General features: G+C 36.9%; 1 protein-coding gene and 1 pseudogene across 1 annotated transcript; both read right to left on the bottom strand.

Annotated features, from left to right (window-relative positions):
* Nucleotides 1-6,916: 6,916 nt before the first annotated feature.
* LOC127946898 (ubiquitin carboxyl-terminal hydrolase 3-like) lies at nucleotides 6,917-16,051 on the bottom strand. Its single transcript, XM_052543715.1, has 15 exons — nucleotides 16,036-16,051; nucleotides 14,728-14,788; nucleotides 14,398-14,540; nucleotides 14,142-14,226; nucleotides 13,958-14,039; nucleotides 13,754-13,836; nucleotides 12,106-12,219; nucleotides 11,481-11,594; nucleotides 10,999-11,064; nucleotides 10,360-10,466; nucleotides 10,195-10,275; nucleotides 9,995-10,113; nucleotides 9,808-9,921; nucleotides 8,820-8,887; nucleotides 6,917-8,558 (listed from the first exon to the last, which is right to left on the bottom strand). The coding sequence occupies exons 1-15, from the start codon at nucleotides 16,049-16,051 to the stop codon at nucleotides 8,393-8,395; spliced, it is 1,419 nt and encodes a 472-aa protein (XP_052399675.1). The 3' UTR covers nucleotides 6,917-8,392.
* LOC127946634 (kunitz-type U19-barytoxin-Tl1a-like) lies at nucleotides 15,468-17,425 on the bottom strand (annotated as a pseudogene).
* Nucleotides 17,426-21,220: the final 3,795 nt, after the last annotated feature.

Raw genomic sequence — 21,220 nt, 5'->3', positions numbered from 1 at the left:
TAACACAACTTTGAAGGTTTCCCCATGTCGATATGGCCACTGTAGACATCCCACACGTGGCATGACGATCATTTACCAGGAATTCAATTCAGCTCTTTTTTCTTTGAACTCAGAGAGTCATCAAAGTGACGGTAGTCTTTCAAGAGACTAATGTCACTCTCGGGACGCTGTGAAGGATGTGTCTAGGGCCACAGCATTGAGTCTAGAGACTTCTTTTCCCTGAAGCGGCACTAATGACCAGTCTATGCCAAGAATGTCAACAGAAAAAGTTCTACACAGCAAATGGATGTAAAATATATATATATACTCTCACTAACTTATAATAATTATTGGGTAAACATAATTCATAATTTTATCATTTTATTTCTTTGTGGTATTTTTTTATTAGAAAATCAGGAAAATATTCTTGGTAGAAAACCATTATTTTTTTGTGCGCGTTCATTTTTGGCCATCAAATTTTCAGCTGAATTCATTTCTGAATTTTAATAGATGTCAAGAGTAAGTTGGCAAAAGGTGTTCAAGAAGGAATATAAAAGTTTTATTTGAAGAATAAAACTAGATCCCTATTTGAACTTAATGACACCATCTGAGACTGTCTCTTCCCCATGCGCTTAGTGTTTTATACATTTTCCTGCAGCTGAAATGTATTGCCACAATGACGTCAGTAAGTGTGTGTGTGTGTATGTGTGTGTGTCTTTGTAGGAAAGTGAGTGAGACACACACACGTGCACACACCACGCACATGTGCGTTCCACCCTCATCAACAAAGAACTGATTGTAGGCTCCACCTGCCAATGCAAATCACAAGAGGAGAGCTCACAAGGGAGGGACTTCACTCACAGGAACTCCTTTTCTGCTTCTCTCTAATGTCATCATCTGTTGCTCCAATTTACTCTGGTCAAAGGACAACTGTCACTATGCTGATGAACACAACCCTTAAAAGAACCCTCGACAAGTTGGATCTGGAGTTGGCTTTGGTTCTTTGGAGAATTTTGCACCTTGGTCATATCAGTACCTCTTCAAAGATCTTTGTATGCTCTAGGTCCTATCAGAAACTGACATATAATGAACATAAAGAATTTGGATATTCTTAAAAAAAAATTTTTTAAATATAATTTTTTGTCATCTTGGTTCCATGAAGAACCTTTAACATCCATGGAATCTTTCCATTTCACAGAAGGTCCATTCATGGTGGAAAAGGGTTCTTCAGATTATTAAAATGTTATTCACATTAAGAAATAAATATATTTTAAGAACTGTTCACTGAGAGGCAAAATGGTTCTTGAATGGCTGTGAAAAATACTTTTTGGTACAATTATTTTTTATTTGCCAACATTTAAATTGGCACCAAACATGTTTTGTGTTCTAAAAACAATTTCACTTGAGGATGGTTCTTGAGGAAACCATCAGTGCATTGTTTCATTAAAGAACCAACCAGTACCCTGACCCAAGGAACCCGTAATATAATCTCAAAAAACTTCAACCACCAACCACCAATTTGAGTTGCCTAAACAAGTTTCATAATACTTTCTTCAGTTCAGTCAATGTAGAGTTTGGCTCATATCTAAAGGGGATGCAAAGAACCACTGTAAAAAAAAAAAAAAAAGTTTTGCCAAATTTGCACAGTTTCTTTTTTTCTCATAAGTGAGTTTACAGTGCAAAACAGCAGCGGGAGAAACCGCTGAGCTCCATCATGTCTCCCGTTATTATTGGCTGCCTGGAAGAGGCTGTACAGATCTGCCTTAAAAACTCCAGAGGGTAATTCAGCTGTGCTCTGCGTGCTACTCCACAGACCTCGTGTCACTCAAAACTTGAGGCAGACTGCATTCCCAGCCTCAGCACGCTTCGAACACAAGCCGCATCTATCAGTGGAAGACTGTGATGACGTGCTTGCTTGAAGCTAAAATGTGTTTCGGATGAACTTAAACCTTTAAAAAACAAAGGTTTGAGCAGATCCCCATTAGTCAGACACTGGTGGAGTTAAATGGCTATGTGAGGGACGCTCATGCTGAAGCACTTTTAGGCTTTCCACCACTGACGTCTGTTCTTGAAAAAATATCACGCTACCTACTAAATGTCCGCGTTCCTCAAAAACAGATGTTTCTAATTGCTGAATGTTCTGTACTCATGTAAATCTTCTCAACTCGTTACAGAACCTGGTAAATGAGTAATGCTGCCACTCACAAAAACAAATCTTCTAATGAATGTAGTAAAACACATTCTGAGTCCATATGGGTGTTAGTCCCACAGAGACCTGTAGGCTGAGGGGTCTGCGGTGCGCCTGCTGTGGTGTAATGGACCAGTTGTTGCAAACAGTGTTTAAAATTGCAGTGCAGCGTCTTTGATTCAATTTACAATCTTTCATATAGGGATTTAATGAATTTATTTCACAGCCAAAGGCGTATTTGCTGCTTCCTAGACCAGAAAGAGTTCATAAACATTGAATTGTGACTTGTTTTCCCTTGGGTTTAAAACATTTTGATTATTTTGTGACTTGAAGAATTAGATCTTACAAAAATGTCTTTATTTTCTAACCCTAATGTTGTTCCAAACCTGTTTTACTTATTTCAGTTGGGGAACACAAAAGTTGATATTTTGAAGAATGTTTGTGCTGCTCTTTTCAACAAAAGCAGCTACCAGAGATTGTCTAGTAGTAAAGAAAACACACACAAAAAAATAATAGAAATAGTCAGTATGAAGTCTGTGTGAACAGGACATTGAACAGAAAATGTGAGTCTTTTCTTCCAAATTGTGATGTATATCTGAGCAAACCGCATCTCGAATGAGGAAAAAAGTGAGACTTGATTTTGTCTATTGGGAATTTATTTTATAATTTTAATTTGCAAATCGCTGCAATCTCAGGTAACAAGTTGCTGGAGGGGATGGATTTAAACACGTCAGGCTGTCAGTCAAACATGCCAGTTTACAAGTCATCAGAGATAAGACTTGATAGTTAAGCTGCAGTTGGTAAATTAATGAACTATGTTTTTGATTAAAGATGATTTCATGGTGACTTCAATTAGCTTTAAAATGGGCGGCAGTGGCTCAGTGGTTCATGTAGGTTGTCTACAAACCGGAAGGTTGGTGGTTCGATCCCCGGCTCCACCTGACCAAGTGTTGAGGTGTCCTTGAGCAAGACACCTAACCACAGCTGCTCCCGACGAGCTGGATGGCGCCTTGTATGGCAGACACCGCCGTGTGTGTGTGAATGTGAGGCAAATTGTAAAGCGCTTTGGATGGCCATGTGGTCTGTTGAAAGCGCTATATAAATGCAGTCCATTTAAAATCTAATTTGCTCTTGTGCATATCAACCTTGACAGGTCGTGATCAAAAATCTTATGTTATTTGGTTTCACCTAGAGTCAATACATCTTTATTCACATAAGCGCAAATTAGATTTAAGCACTATGGCAAAAACGACAAAGTTTTCAGTTTCTCACACAAATTTGTCATATTGCTTTTGGACAACATTCATGTTAATAATAGTTTTTGTTTTGTACTATTTTGAAAACCTACTGTTGCTTACAATGGGACAGATCTGTGTAAACATTCTTCTTTCAAGGTTTGGAAGAACACAAGGGTCAGTAAACGATGACAGAAACATAATATTGGAGCGATTCAATAGTCTAGTCTTCTAAAAATAAAAGGGGATGTGGGATTCATTAAGGTTACTTCGTCTGTCTAAATATCTCATGGTAGAAACATCTGCCTGTCCAAGATCAAACCAATGACAAAATCAATCTGGATGCCAAGACAAACCAGAAAAACTCACATGTGGCAAACACGCTCCAGGAAGTCACTGACGATGCTCTCGTGCTTCCTGCAGAGGTCCTTCTGGAATGTGGTCTTCATCCAGTCCTCAATGTTGCACACTTTGACCCCAGAACATAGTTGTCCCTCCTCAGCTCACACGGAGACCTGAAGTGAAGTAGGGACAGGTCAGGGACAGGCTGTTGCGACTGTCCATGTCAAGGTACGAAAAAAGGTGTAGCAAACACTCCTGATCTAGTTCTACGAGATTCATAGCAAGACGCAGGCCTGCTAACAACCACAAAGCAACAATTGGACAACGGCGTGTCTCGTGTGACCTGGATTTGTGATTCTCCCCCAGACTGTTGCCTCGCTGAGACCTTGCACATATAAAGTCGTGAGGACTGGGGGTTCTTTTGGGAGGACTGCTGCAGGCACGGTCAAAAATGGAAATGTGTAAGGCAAGTGGACTCTCCCGATCCATCTGTCTGAGACGCCTGGACAGGAGACAGTTTGAGGGATGTTTAGAGTGTGACAGTTTCTGTTTATCACTTGCAAGAGGCTTCACTTGGCAACCTGCATCTTGGGGGATGGGGAATGGCGAGACACACTGAAGTTTTTGTGCTATAAATGCAATGTGGTCACTTGAATTGTCAACCACCTTCAAATGCAGTCAAAAGTGGACAAGTGCAAATCAGTTTTTTTCTGGCAATTGAGACTCTGAAATAGTTGGATTTTGCCCGTTCAGACTGCTTGAGCTTTACTAAATTCACTGACACACATTTGATGGAGATTTACACAAAGCTATCTTGCAAAGAAAGAACATTTGTATACAGAAAAAAAAATGCAAATAAGAAGATAACCCTGGCTTCTAATTGGAATGATATCACAACCAAGGAGCTACTTGCCATCTAAACAAAGAGCAAAATGTATTCATCAGTTTTTGCGGTACCATATGCAAATGTTTAGATACCACAATGAATGAAAGAGGAGCTTATTTTATTTTGCTTCAACACACGTTTCACAGCATCAGATCTTCAAGGGTCTGATGCTATGAATTTTTGCATATTTTTTGCAAAAGTTTTTTGCCTTAGTTATGTAGAGACGGGAAGTGATACAAGAGAAGAGAGGGAATGGGGTCGGGAAAGGACTTTGAGGAAGGAGTTTAAGTTGCAACTAATGTCAAGTGCAACCCACAAGACTATGGCTCCAACTGGGATCCAGTTTTCCATGTTTCCACCTTGCATTTACACAAAAGGCTACCTGTGAACTTGTCAACGTTTTTTCAGAATCAAACCCATTGTAAATATGTAAAAATTTGTAAAGGCTGAAATGCACTGCACAACTTTTGCATAGATTTTTGCCCTGGTTTCAGTCTGGATGAGTCAACACTAGTTGCCTAGTGTTGTCAAAGTCAAAGCCAGTCTGCAGATTTTGGTCAGAGTTTCATGCAAGATTGCGTATTGCATGATGGGTGCAGATTCCAAAGTTTTTTACCTCAGACTATTGCTGTCTCATTTCAAAGCCCTCCAAAGATTGCAAAATAATTACATCCTTGATTTATGCTGCTGACAAATGTGATCTCTGAAGCTGTTTTCAAGCAGTTTTCCAGCTTATGATTCCAACCTGAGGATATCAAATGTGTTTGATTGGTCAGATTTTAAAAGTTGAGTAATCTATGCCTTAAATTGCCTTGCTTAGAGTTTTTCCAGTCGAAAGTTTGAACTTACCAAACTTTACTAAATAAATAAATTAATATATTTCTTGCAGTATTACAGATAGTGTTGGGGGTTAACGCATTACAAGTAATGTGAGTTACGTAATCTGATTACTTTTTTCAAGTAACTAGTAAAGTAACACGTTACTTTTAAATTTAAAAAGTTGTTTTTTGTAGTAAAAACATATAAGCAAGCCCAACACAGGTGACAAAACATAACTCAAAAGTATCTTATGCATTACTTTCCGTGAAAAGTAATGCAATTAGTTACTTTTATTTGGAGTAATGCAATTGTAATGCATTACTTGTAAAAGTAACTGATCACAGGTGAAGTGATCATTAAGCAGAACCAAACGCAATTACAAAAATCATGACACATCCCCTCATTTGCTATTGGTCAGCCAAACAGATAGCCACACCCCAATATTCTCACCATTGGTTGAGGCAGCATTGCTGTGTCAGGACCCTCAAACAAACAAACCAATGTTTTGGCATTAAACAGGGCATTCATTTTTGGCAGCCTGTTAAACTGAAGTGAAAGTAAAAACTGCAGTTCTGCACGACTTGTGCTCACTGAACAAAGTGTACTTCTAAATTAGCTAAGCTAGCATTCCTGCCTCCTTACAGGAACTATTCTAGACAACATCTACACTCGATATGCTATGGTAGCTGACAACAGCACCTGATATCATTAGATGACTCACGGCAGACCTGGCCAATCTTTCTTGGGTGAAGTGCGACTGTAGCTTGTACTATTTGAGTCACTCTCATCGAGTCATAACATGCCGCAATCGATGCAAGGACACTTGATAACACAAGCAACGTGATCTTTTTGGCAGCTGTGACCTATCTGGAGAGAGAAAGAATTAACTTTGTTGTCTTTTCTGAAGTATGACGACTTCAGACAGACACATATAAGCGAGCCGAGCAGCTGTTCCTCCTCGCCTGTTCTTCCTGCCTGTCAGGGACGAAACCTCAGGCACGTGGCGTAAGCCTCAGTGTTTATTTTGCCCCTGGGAGTTTGTGCGAGTGTGTGTGTGTGGGTGGCAGATAGATTGAGCGAGGGGGAAGGAAAATAAAAACTCACAATGGGAACGAAACACCCTTTTACGCTCTTGTTTTGGAGCGGTTTACGTCATTAAAAACCATTCAGCATTAATGTTTCACAGTGGGTGACTGTGGAATTAGTCCTTTGAAAAGGATTAGGGAACCAGTGTAGCTACTTGTCATTATTTCGAGCGGGGTTGAAGAGAGCGCTACTCCACCTGCAGCAATGACATGGGCAGAACAGAGGAAATACATGCGGTTGTGTAAATCGTGACACACTCTGACTGAACCCACACCCGTGTTTGAGAACAGCATGTACAGAAGCATTCAATTCAATGTCAGCACTTCATATTGAGCAACAGCATGTACTTTTGTATACAAAACACACCCAATATCGCTTTGAGATCCAAAATCCAAGGTGTTTAATATTAAGCAGTACAGTATGTACAGTATATACATAAAACCGTATAATTAAATATTTATTTAAAAAATATCTATAGTGCTTCATTTCGATTTAGACTTTCATATAATTGATAACACAAAAGGCGTGACATTGGCAATGAAAGACAGTGAACTGACATTTTTTTTTTCTGGCTGAATAGAGATCATTTTTACCCTATTTGCAATGTCTGATACAGAAGTGGGGCACAGCTAGCAGTGATCCTCGTGCTACTGCTCAGATGGCACACCCACGGACCATCTGATGCATATTTGAACACACACAAATGGCATGCACTTCCTCTATTTGGCAAGCCATAATCTGATTGGCTCGTTTTGCACAATTTTTGGAAACAAAATCAAGTTTACCAGGTAAAAGGTTGCAAGAATGAACAATTGTGAAGAAGAACAAATCACTGGATTTCAGCTTTACCTGGTCCTAAACAAACCAAGGTTGGTCCTCCGATATCTCAGTATGAATCAGTTATTATTAACTAAAACTAAAACCATGGAAGATAAAAAGAAAAAGAAAAACTAAACTTTTGTTCATAAAATTTAACTGACAAAATCTTTCAACTTCTTTGAATTCAGGCGACATTTCTTCTTTTCATTTGATGTACTAAAATAAAAAAATAAATAAAATAAAAATGCATTAAATGCAAAACGATTTTAAAATATAAAACAAAAAACTATATAAACATATTAAAAATAAAAACAAATAACAATGTTAAACAACAAAATATTAATAACTATACAAGATGATAAATGGACCAGTAAATACAATAAAGTATTATATATATGTTTTAATTTTGAGAGTATAATAAACACACAAATCAACTTTTGCACAATCTGCATTCCTTTAATTCTAAAAGGACAGAGAGTGTTCAAACGTTTTCAAGCGTAAAGGAAAAGAAACATGTGAGCTAATGGACCCTTCTTTCCAAAAGTCATTTTCACATTAGTGAGGTGATCTGAGTCAACCACTGCTTTGTGATACAAATTACATCTTGTTTTGTCACATAAAATCAATTGAATTCAAGTTTTAGATCAGCTATACCTCTGCATCATCCTCGATCAATGAACGGCTGGCTCAGAGGACAGGAATGAATTTCTGAGCTGAACAGAAATGATTTTTCCTGGAGCAGCGAGCGATCTTGGCGTGAGTTGGAGACGTCGGTGTCTGACACAGAAACGTGACAGCTGTCATCATTTCAGACCATGGAAAAATTTCAATGAGAGAAAAAAGCATTTTGTTTCTACAGTTAATTTGAGTTCACTTGGCAGGCGAAAAACTGGGACAGTCTATGAAACCAAAAGTCATCAAGCAGCTATTCGGTTTGTACTGAGGTTTTGTGACACACAAATCATAACTGGATAGCATAAGACGGGAGACAGAAGACGGCACACATATGAAAGTCCAACAACTGATCCGGAGGATGTCTTAAAGCTTGGCTGGACTCTCTTGATCGCTGTGCTCTGTGTAGAACAGAATGTAGGCCTTGGCTTTCAGCACAGCCTCCTCACTGACCAGAGTGACCCTGCTGTCGTTGAAGTGGCACAATCGGCCCTCGTGAAGCCCGTATGCTGTGTAATGTCCCGATCCGATGCTGTGGGAGAAGACAGAGGTGGAATATCGTATATATCTGATTCTCTGTATCGAGTGTGTATTGATTAAACTAGAAAGATCACCAGGGCTACTGATATAACATCCCCCTCTAGTGGAGGACAAAGAAACCCGACTTCATGCTTTTACAGTGAATGAGAAGCATACTACACAGAAGAACTTCCAAAATGAAACCTTTATCTATTAAAGAAGTGAAAAGCAATGTTATGGTGTTATTAATGGCACAAGGCAAGCATTTACTTACCTAGATCCATGATGAACCACTACTGCAGCAAGATCATACAGGCATCTGTCTGGCAAGCTGTTTTCAGGCTGAGATTAAAATTACATAATTTTTAACAAGATATCATATATAATAACAAAACATGTCATTTAATTATATAATATTGATATCATTATTTTAATCCTATACTCTATACGTAAAGGTATAAAATAACTTAATATTTACATTAAAAGGAATAAATGATTATTAAATTATACAATAATAAATCAAATTGTATATAATAGAGTTCTTTGAATAATTACTACATTTAAGTAAAAATACTTTATTATATTATTAGATATTGCATTTTATTATTATACTTTATATATTATACTTTAATATATATATATATATATATATATATATATATATATATATATATATATACATATATATATATATATATATATATATATATATATATATATATATATATATATTTATATTTATATATATATACTTTTTATAACATTTTATTTCATATTAATTATATGAAAGTTATATAGATTACATTATTACTGTATTATTACTTAATATTATCTTTAAAAATTTAATTATTATTAAATATTATATTAATATGTAGTTATTCAATTAATAGTAATATGAATATTTCATTTATATAAAATAATCAAACATTACAGATATTACTTTATATAAATTAATAAAATATTACAGTTATTTGAGTTTGTTTGTTTGTTTATTAAGTTTATTAATGTTAGCATCATGGCTGTTTACATGGCAAACAGGTTAAGTATCATCCATAAGATTTACATTATATAAAACATTTCAACTTAACATAAGATAGAACATCTAAAATACATTTAGGTGGTACATTTTCAAATATTCCATGCAAGCATGTTTCTGAATAAAAGCGTTTTCTAGCAGCATCATAAAAATTAAAATTCACAGTTATTTAAGTATTCAGTTACCAGTAAACTTGTTACAAAATGAACAAATGGTTAGCTCTCACCTCAAGCAAGAAGCTTTTCATGTCAAGGCCACGCATGGGAAACTCTATATAGGTGTCGATCTTCTTCCTCAGAAACGCTGTCCAGTGGAACCTCTTCAGATGCAAACAGAGCACCTGTACAGAGACAGCACAACATATAACCATTACAACCTAGATGAACAAAAACAATATCCTAAATATCTCTCACCTTGGGCAGTTGCTGGATCCAGAATTTCTTGGTTGACTTTTGTCGCTTTTTGCACCTGTGACACATGTAGAGCTCCGTTTCATCGAGTTCCTCGAGGTCTGTAAAACTCCGAAGGCAATCTGAGAGACAGAACATGTTGACTTAGTGAACAAAATTAGCCCAAATGCAGCCATGTAATAGTTTCAAACGACATCTCTTACCATTTAAAGTGCAAGTTGGCCCCGGCTCTTGGTCTTTTGTGAACTTGATTCTGAATTGGCTGGGAATGTCCAATGAGAGATCTGGAGGAGAGTGAGATTTAGTGTAACCGTAGCGCTCGAAGACGACAAAGCTTTTAGAGCTGATGGACAGAATTGATGGCTCACCTAGGAACGGATAAAATTTTCGAGACTCCGTGCCACATATCAAGCAGTAAACCTCGTTCTGCAGGACGCCACCAAACACAGATGTAACGATAGTGGAGGTCCCATTTCTGGAAAAAAGCTAAACCGTTCTATTAAATAAGCCTACACAAGTCCGATGAGCCAATTCCAGCCATCGCTACATTGTGAAAGCACGTCTAGTCCATCTATTCACAGCAAGATTAACCTGTCATTCTGTTCAGCGCAATCCACTGAGCACGCCACAACATTGCACTTCTTTTTCAATAACGCCGGCAAATCCAGTCAGGTCACCCTCACAGTTCTCGGCCGAGGGGCTTCCTCACTTGTCTGCAGCTATTAATACAAACACAACAGGGTGGCTCTGGCTCTAGCAGCAGGCAAATGTGGGAACAGCCGTGTCTGTGTACGAAAAAGACTTCCCTCTGTGCGCCGTAAAGAGTTATCTTTATCACCGCTGCCCACGTACTCGCTAAACTAGCAGGGGAGAAATGAAACGAGGGGCAGCCTGCTGAGATAGACCGACCTCAAATTAGAAATTTACCCCGAACCATCTGTGTAGGTCACTGAAGACAAGTTGTGCAGTTTAAAATTACTGTGGCGTTTTTGAAAAATGTGCCGTACGTTTTGGAAAGGAGATGGTCAAGAAGGTAACGCAGGAACTCGTGAGCATCCTGTTGTTGGTAACCCCTGCAAAATACATGAGATAGCAAGTCAAAATGCACTTTCTTAAAGACACTGTTCTTACTATTTAGAACAATTTGTCAGCACATTACTTTAAAGAAGAAAAAAAGTTAGATTTTTTATTAAGAAAAATCTGTTTTCTTTTCAGATGACATCACTTAGGCCATGAAGGCTATTAGATAACGTTAACCAATAGTCAAACAGATGTTTAAGCACTGGTTTAAGATATAAGCATGAACTTCATCCATCAAAAGAATCCATATCGACTGACCAATGTCACCAAAAATGTTCGAAATGCTTAAAAAATGAAACAAATTCCACGGAATTATGGTGAAATTTTTAGTGTATGTTATAAAATCTCAGGATGTCAAATCCAGGGAAAAACCGCAACAGATTATGTAACTGTGTGATTTTTATGATACCTGAAACTCGGCATGATTTTCCAGATGACATAAAAGAGAGCGTCTGTGCTGAAGGCAGTCTGACTCCCCTGCCAAAGTGAACAGACTGTTTTCCTGAACTCCTCGACCAGAGAACTGCACAACAGAGCAGAGAAATCCAGGCATTTTAATGGACATCACAGCAACACTTGTACAGTGATTATAAACTGATAGATCAGGCCTGTTCTGTGGGTGACGGATTGCAGAGAAGCACCATATTATTGTGAGTTTAAGATAACAAAATATATACACCGCCTTCATCTCCAAAAACCATAGACAAACTACAAAACAAGGTAACAACAACAAGACTCAGACTATTAAATATGGGTTGTAGTGAGGATAAACATGGATTGCGTCAATGGTCAACCACATGTTTTATATAGATTGATATGTTATTCATAATCACCATTTTCACATGTTTCTTAAGATATAATAATTTTTATAAGGAACAAAAACTATAACCATTCAGACTGGTATGTTATCGTTTATTTATGTGGCATATGTTACAGTAAGAGCTTATATTATTTAAAGTATGTTCTTCTTTTAAATAACAGGATTTCTTTCAAATAAAGGAGATCATTTTCAAACTCGGTGGAGAGGACCTTACACACTGCTGTCCCCCTGACTTCTGGTGTGGTACATTCTCCTTCCTGCGGTTTTCCCGCTTCGTAAGGCCACCGAGGGCAGCTCCTTAAAATAACAGCTGAACACCTGGATGTTACTGGAGACAGGGAACAGAAACCAGTGTTTTACTAAACAGAGATGCAAAATCCTTTTGAGTTATGACTGTTTGGTATTTCTTTCCAAATGCAAATTGAACATCAACAGTATGCCAGAATACTATAGTGCGCTTGCCAAGGCTTCCTTTAACATGGATCATGGCCAGCAGAAGTGCACAAATAGAAAGTTTGTTTTAGGTAGATTTAGTGTCTCACCCAGGCCTTAAAACCGATAACAGCTGAGCAATAAAGGACCCATGAAAGATTATATACAAAATTAAAATTATTAAAATTGTAATACTGTTTGATGACAAACTCTGATGTTGGCTTAACAAAGCCTTGTCTGAAAGTTTGCAATAACTTGGAAAAGAATGTTTTTAGTAGACAAAGAAAGTTACAAACGATTTTTAGCATGATTAAACATGTTACTTGCATGTCTCTAACATTATTTTAGATAGTGCTAGCATGTTTTAATATGTTGGTAATGTTTCTAGCTTGATTAACGTGATGCTAGCATGTTTCTAGCCTTTTTAAACATTGCTAGCATGATTTAGCATTTTGTTAACATTTTAACATACTAATGAATTAGCACATTGCTAATGTTTTAAAATGTTGCTAACATGATTTAACATTACTTGCAAGAATGTTGATAGCATGAATTGATAACATGCTACTAACATGATGTACCACACTGCTAGCATGATGTTAAAGTTACAAGCATGTTTAAATGATGCATATAAAACTAATTAGAATCAATACCTTGTTAACATGACTTATACCATGATTCAACACACTGCTAGCATGTTTAGCATGTTGATATCATTATTTAACAATGCAAGCCTGTTTCTAACATTATATAACCACCACTGGTATGTTCTTACTGCATGTTTTAACATGTTGCTAGCACAATTAAATACATTGCTAGCATATTCTAACATGAATTGGCATTAGCATGATTTAGCACAAGAAACATTTCATACTATTACTGATTACTTTTGAAAACAGTTGTGCTACTTAATATTTTTGTGAAAACCGTGATACATTTTGTTCAGGTTCTTGAAAAATATATATAAAGTTCAGAATGACAGCATATATTTCAAATAGATTTTTTGTGGTTATTAAATAAATTTAATGCATCCTTGCATTGTTTTGTTTAATCCTACTGACTATACACTTTTGAATGGTAGTGTAACTTCATTTCAATGAATTTTAGCCCTCAGTAGTTCGTAACAACGCAGGCTGAATGGTTTATGTGATATTTGGCATGAGCTGCTCACTGCGGTTTAGCCATCAGCCCAGCCAGAGTAAGGTTGGCTGCGGTGAACAGGCAGAAGGCCTAATCCTTCCCCTGGCTGCCCACCAACTCTCCTCCACCCAGCTCACTGGCCAATGAGGCACTGTTACCTGCCAACACATACTAGAGACTCTAGCAGAGCGCAAGGAGGCTTTCAACCTCCACCAGCCAGGCCACCCACACCCTGCCAGGCTACGCATCGCCGGCTGCCCTTGGCTCAGGGTCGTGAGGGTAGCTCTTACCTCAGGGACTGGAGAATGGCATTCATGAAGCAGGTGTTGCCCAAGTTGCGGAGGCCCGTGGCACATTGTGCTACAGTGCAGTCCTGTGTGGTGACATTAAAGAAAAATTATGAGATATCTGGATGGACATATTAAGTTATTCCGAACCATATCTTAGCACACCATGGTCTTTTACACACACATCTGAAATCCAGTTAAACTCACGCCGTCTTTCTTCTGCTTGCTGTCAGGAGAAGAACTGTCTGACCGTTTTCTCTTCCTCTGTCTGTCTGTATTAGACAAAGAGCTGAAGAGTATAAATAATTTTAAAGACAATAAAATAAACAATGTATTTATGAGATGATGATTGATGAATGGTTAAATACACTTCGATAAACACCAGACTTACTTTTCCAAACTCTGCAGATGTTCTCTGACCCTCTGCACATGCCCTAGTTTTGTGTCATTCACTACAAATTCGTCACATCTGTAACTACAAGTACAATTGGTATGATGGTCTAAAAGAGCATCATGAAAGATTAACCCTTAACATTGTTCACTGAATAATACTGTGTGTACTGTCCCTTTAAAACACTTTCATCTAACCTCTGTCCATTTAAAAGTATTTATGAAAAGAAATATAAAGAAAAAGTGGACTAATAGGGATGACACAGGGATGATGTTACAGTCCATACACACAGAGTGCTGCTGACTCTTCTCGCTTGACTTGTCTCGCTCCGGCTTCCTTTGACAGCATCCTGGTGCCTGAATCTCCTCAAAATGAATTTTGGCATGGCCGTTTACATACCTGCCACAGGAAACAGATGCAAAGTCATTTTAATATGTGAGAATTTTTCATTTTGTGCATTTTAATATATTAACACAGCTTATATATAATTCTAACTGATCCATTAGATTTACATCTAAATAATCATTTACGTGTAATATTTACTGTTTAAGTCATTAAAATATTTACTTAAGACTTAAGCACTCACCTTCCACAATGCACATTCAAACATGACAGGCAAACCCATGGGCTTTTGTTTGACCGGCAAACTACAAAACAGCAAAATATACGGTATATGAGTAACAACCACGTTTTTATTTGATTTATTTATTTATTTTTTATTTATGATTTTCCCTACACATGTAAGATAATCAGCTTCACGTGCGCTTAAAATTAAAGAATGAATATATAAATAAATAAGTAATTTTAAAAGTGTAAGTTATACACAATATGTATAGGGAAAATATAATAGACAATAAAAAATAAAAAAGACAATATATATATTTATTTTCATGCTAGGCCTACACAAAAAAATAATAAAATAATTAAATTATTGAGGCTGGGCTAAAAATATTATAATATGCTACAACATGTATAAAAAATGTATAAAGTGAAGTGACATTCAGCCAAGTATGGTGACCCATACTCAGAATTTGTGCTCTGCACAGATGATTACTGCTCTGGATGATTACTGTGGTGGTGGTGTACACTAAAAGTGCGTGTTAATTTACAAAAATAAATAAATAACGTGTTTTCGCTTTCCAGTTTAAAACGTTTAAATGGCGCGGCAGTGACGTTGGTCTGCTAAGTGATGTCATTGTGTTTGTTATTGTTGACATGCATGCTCAGACTCCGGCTGTCTCTAAATAGTCTAGCGTAATAGGGAGCGTACTGAACAGTCTAAGAAATCAATCATCTCAAATCTTGAGTTTGCTCAACTTTAATGGGACATTTAATGTATTAATCGAGGAAATACATGATTCATTCAGTATCAGGGCTGTATACTGCCTATAAACCTTTATTAGGGAGAGAATGAATGCTAGAGAGAGGAAGTGGAAATATGAGCAAATGGTGACATCACATAGTGTGACTGTTTTACAAGTCATAATATTGGAGATGCTCCGAATAAAACTATGAATAGAAATATAATAGCATATATTCTGTTAACTTGTATTTATTTAATTTGTATACATAAATAAAAGAATACACATATTTGATATAATATAACAATTATTCAACATTTTGTATAGTTTTATATTATTTCTGAAGTAAAGCCCTATATGACTAACAGTATAATAACAATACTGTAAATGTTGACTTATTTTGTGTTTAATATTGCAATTATTTATCAGTTTTGTAGAGAAACATAAAACTATGACAAGCAATATGATAACATTAATTCTGTAAATTGGCTTGTTTAATATATTTAAAAATTGTATGCTATTTTTTATTTTATTTTAAACCATCTTCTTTATCATCATCCACTGATGTTCTCTCACTATGATATTATATATACCTGGCCCGGGATTCATTTTCCAAGCACCGATAGGCAAACAGTGTCACACATACAGACATTTCTAATTTATATGTTTATTATAATATGACCAGTTTAGAGGACTTATAAAACAATGCAAATTAGAAATGGACTTCCAAACACATAAATACATAGGTAAATAAGCAACAGAAATATTATATGCAAGCAGATTTACCTGCACTTCTTTTCAAACAAAAGTTTTAATGTACATTTGTGGTTTAAAATGTTAAGTTTAAGAGATGGTAGAGACTTCAAGAGTGGCAGGCTGTGCTTCTCCCCTCCCATCTCGATGGACTGCTCTTTCAGAGGCTGCTCTGCTGACTTTCCATCTTTTTTGCCACGTTTCTTTGAGCTAGGCCTAGAAAATTCCACGTTAAAAATGTATTTACGAAAAAGAAAATGAAAAAAGCCAGTAACAAACAATAAACACACACACACACACTATATATATATATATATATATATATATATAGTAATGACTTACTTATTTTTGACAGCAAAGACAATCACCACAATGAAAATGATGGCACCAATAAGACCAAACACAACACCCAAGTTAATTCCTGATGGGATAATAACACATTAATATCACTGAATAAAAAACTAAAATGTGTTGAAAACATCATTAAGTTTAACTTACCAACTGGTACATCAGATTCACCTGAATGGTCCTTGAGGCCTTGATCTATTCAAACAAATACACATTAACATGTGCTTTCCCATATAGATCTCTGGGTAAAGTCACTATTAGCCACATACCTACTGCATTGTGACATGTGGCATTGCACGTTTAGTGAGAGGAATCGGTTTCCGTTGCCCTCACAGCCGGTCCAGTAGAAAGACTTGCATGTGTGATGCTCAGGACTGTAGTAATAACGCAGATAGTGACCAACACATTCCCCTGGCTTTTTTGGAAGATAGCAAGCTTGTCTTGCTGTTAAAAACAGTGAAATGAAAAATAAATAAATAAATATTGTTTCTACCACACGGTGGCAGTATTTTCTTGTCAAGCATTGTTTCTTAAGCAGAATGAGCAGGATTGAATAGATTGAATTGAATTGAATCAATCAATCATAATGTGTATTTCATATATAAAAGCAGTGATGCTGCATTAATTTAGACAAATGTGTGTAGAATAATTACCGTCCATAGGAAACAGTGCTTCAGCTCTGTGCGAACATTTCCTCATGCACTGCTTCTCTGTTATGAATCGGTTTGCATTCCCGCCACTCCCAGAGTATCGGAACGGATAACAGTTGTCTTTTTCTGCATTGTAGTACATATAAACTCTCATATCGGCTTTAGATCCAGTCCCTTCATCTGAATTTAGACTGCAGGCCTCTAGAGTAGATAAAAAGTGTTTTGCACTGCATTACATATTTGTCAAAAAAAATCACAGTTTAAAAAAGCATCATAATGATGCTGCATTATGCAAAACTAATAGAAGCAACCATGGGAGTTATCTTTTTATTTTGAATGAGTCATATGTAACTAGTGTGTAACAGTCCACACCTAGTTTTTTATGAGGGTTGTAAATCTCTTTTTTTTCCCCTTTTTTTACAGTTGTTAACGATTACTAGGGTTTTACATCTAGCCAGTGGCCTACAAAAACTCAAGACAATGGTTTCATTTCTACCTGTTACAGTTAAATATTCTCTTTAAATACATGTGGAGCAAATCCAAGGAAATTTGCAATTCTAAACAAAGACAAAAATCAGTTGCCTGAGTCTCTTTAATAACATCAATTGCAATACCCAGTGTCATGTCATTATATAGTTTACATCGTTTTTCATGAGTGAAATCTATTCACTCTGTATATATTCCGTATGTGACTGACACTCCTGTAAATAGTATGCAAATTCCGTAGAATATAAACTGCGATTCTGCATAAACGTTCTGCTTAAATACACACACACATATATATACATACATATATAGCCTATTCTCTCCCATTTGCTGAAAATAATGGCGAAATTACTTAATGGTGTGACTGTCAACTAAAAGTTCAAAGAAAATTTTTTTCTCATGCTTATATATATATTTCACTTTACCTCATTTCATCTCATCTCATGTGATTTTGTTCCAAATGACTCAATTACCAGAGACTGTTATTCAGCAGTAAAATGAATCTTTATTATTTGGCATTCTTTATTTAAAAGCAGTACTTAATTAATGGCATTTAAACCATGTGTTTGTAATCCATAATCCATAGTAATGCTTTCTCCAGTGAAAAAGCCCATCCCATGTGGTTGTCTCTCACATCAAAATCCACCCAAATATTTGTTTAGAGCCGTTTTGGAATGTTTTTGTTTGTAAACTTTGCATATTTCTCTCCCAATTCAGATGAGACGCCTTTTTTTCACTGGAGAAAGCAATAATTCAGTGCCTTAATGTTGGATTTTTCACTTCATAAGACATTAATTGTTGAAGGGGAGTTGTGTGAATTATTTGTGGATGATTGTGATGTTTCTGTCAGCTGTTTGCACTCATGTTCTGACGACACCCATTCACTGCAGAGGATTCCATTTTTGACCAAGTAATGTAATGCCAAAATTCTCCAAATCTGTTCTGATGAAGACCTGAGCGTGAGTACATTTTCAGTAATTTAAATGTTTTTCAGGATTTAATTATTTTTACCACATGATGACAGTATTTGAATCTCCTACAAAATTCATTTCATACTAAAAGAAAACCTTATTTTGTGTTCACAGGTAAACTACCATCCATAAGAAACAATATCATCTCTCTGTGAACAGTTTCTCATGCACTGCATCTCTGTTATGAAACAGACTGTACAAAGAAAAAATAGACGGTGAAAATTATTCACACTGCATTACAGCTGTGTTCAAGCTAAAATTGTAAACTATTAAACTATCAAGTAAAATCTAAACTATTCATCCTATATTACATGATAGACACATCCACGGAAATGTTGTCATGGAAACTGAATGTTTATACAGAAACTGTATTTTTAGCATTTCTTGTTGCATAGTTTCAGTATACAGAATAGTTTGTACGACATGTTTCAAACGCTGCCACCTCTGCCTTACAGAATTTGTTCTGGATTTGTCTTGGAGGAACACGGGTGCCCATTTGTGTCCATGTGCTGCCTGAAGTGACTTATGTGCACATGCTTCATTTGACTCTTGCAGTCTCCCTGGCTTGGACTATTCTCCATAAATTGTTATATTTCACATTCGCTACTGAATCCTCCTTTGTGTTCATGAAAAGTGAAGCCCATACCACAAGAAGTCTCTTGCATCAAAATGAATTCTCACTAAATTTCACAAATTTGGTGAAAAGCTTAATGGTTTCCTAGCATTTTACCTTTGGTCAACCAGTAACTACAGGTGCATCTCAATAAATTTGGTGAGGCATGGAGGTGATCAGTTTGTGGCACTGCTGAGGTGGTATGGAAGCCCAGGTTTCTTTTCTTTGACAGCTCATCTGCATTTTTTGGTCTCTTGTTTCTCATCTTCCTCTTGACGATAGCCCATAGATTCTCTATGGGGTTCAGGCCTGGAGAGTTTGCTGGCCAGTCAAGCACACCAACACCATGGTCATTTAACCAACTTTTGGTGCTTTTGGCAGTGTGGGCAGGTGCCAAATCCTGCTGGAATATGAAATCAGCATCTTCAAAAAGCTGGTCAGCAAGGAAGCATGAAGTGCTCCAAAATATCTTGGTAAACAGGTGCAGTGACTTTGGTTTTCAAAAAACTGAATGGACCAACACCTGCAGATGATTTGCACCCCAAATCATCACAGACTGTGGAAACTTAACATTGGACTTCAAGCAACTTGGGCTATGAGCTTCTCCAGCCTTCCTCCAGACTCTGGGACATTGGTTTCCAGATTAATTAAAAAACTTGATCTCATCTGTAAAGAGGACTTTGGACCCACTGGACAACAGTCCAGTTCTTCTCCTTAGCCAAGGTAAGATACCTCTGGCGTTGTCTGCGGTTCAGCAATTTCCTTGACACGTCTGTGTGTAGTGGCTCTTAATGCCTTGACCCCAGCCTCAGTCCATTCCTTGTGAAGTTCACTCAAATTCTTGAATCGATTTTACATAATCGGCATAAGGCTGGGGTTCTCTCAGCTGGTTGTGCATCTTTTTCTCCCAAATTTTTTCCTCCCACTCAACTTTCTGTTAACATGCTTGGATACAGCACTCTGTGAGCAGCCAGCTTCTTTGGCAATGAATGTTTGTGGCTCCTTGTGAAGGGAGTCGATGATTGTCTTCTGTACAACTGTCAGATCAGCAGTCTTCCCCATGATTGTGTAGCCTAGTGAACCAAACTGAGAGACCATTTTGAAAGCTCAGGAAATGTTTGCTGTTTTTTTAAGTTTATTAGCTGATTGGCATGTCACCATTTTCTAATTTGTGAGATCGTGAATTGGTGGGTTTTTGTTGCCTTTGCAGGTGTTTTGAGCTGATTAGCTGATTGACATGTCACCGTATTCTAATTTGTTTAAATTTGTTGATTGAATTGGTGGGTTTGTGTTAAATGTTTTTTATTCATTTATTTATTTTTATATATAATTTTGATTAAATAGAATGCTATTTTAGTATATAAAATAACAGTTACGGTTCAAGATGTGACCACACCTTAATACAAATTTTCCCAAAAAATTTTTGTTCTACAAATTTCCACAATAAACTGCCCATCTTCTGTTCTTTTCATTAGATCTAACACTGAAGAACAAAAAGAGAAAACCAATGGGTATAATATGGCTGAGAAAAAAGAAAACATTTCCATCTGATGAAACCTGAGCAATCCACTTTTCCATCATTTACGATTATGTCCTTGGTTCACAGGCCTAGTCGCTAAGAAACCATCTGGTTGCATGCAATATTTCGATCAAAATGTTTATTCAATGATCTGTTGTTTTTCAAACACATTCTAATCCAACAGAATCCGAAAACCCTTTGATGACACGAGAGGAGAATAAAAATGTAGGCTTTTTGGCATACAGTATGTAATTCACCACATTTGTATAACCCACCAGTCGACATCAAACCTGGTGCTTTGTGCAGCAGGAACCGTATACAATGATCTGCCAGGGTGCGTCAACCAGCTTGTGACATGTCTCCATGCATTGCCAGGCAGACGTGGTGGGAAAAGCAGCTTCTGCCCAAGGCAACGAGGACGTTCTGGTTCAGTATGGA

This window comes from Carassius gibelio, chromosome A25, assembly GCF_023724105.1.
Source record: "Carassius gibelio isolate Cgi1373 ecotype wild population from Czech Republic chromosome A25, carGib1.2-hapl.c, whole genome shotgun sequence".
Lineage (NCBI taxonomy): Eukaryota > Metazoa > Chordata > Actinopteri > Cypriniformes > Cyprinidae > Carassius > Carassius gibelio.
The sequence above is the reverse complement of the archived record's forward strand: the minus strand, read 5'-3'. Positions and strand labels throughout refer to the sequence as shown.

Bases quoted from the DNA above. Each gene is read 5' to 3' on its own strand.
- LOC127946898 (XM_052543715.1), bottom strand. The intron at 14,040-14,141 runs GTAAGTCTGGTG...TATACTCTTCAG, and splicing joins CATCTGCAGAGTTTGGAAAA to CTCTTTGTCTAATACAGACA. The intron at 11,065-11,480 runs GTATCATAAAAA...TGTATTTTGCAG, and splicing joins AAAATCATGCCGAGTTTCAG to GGGTTACCAACAACAGGATG.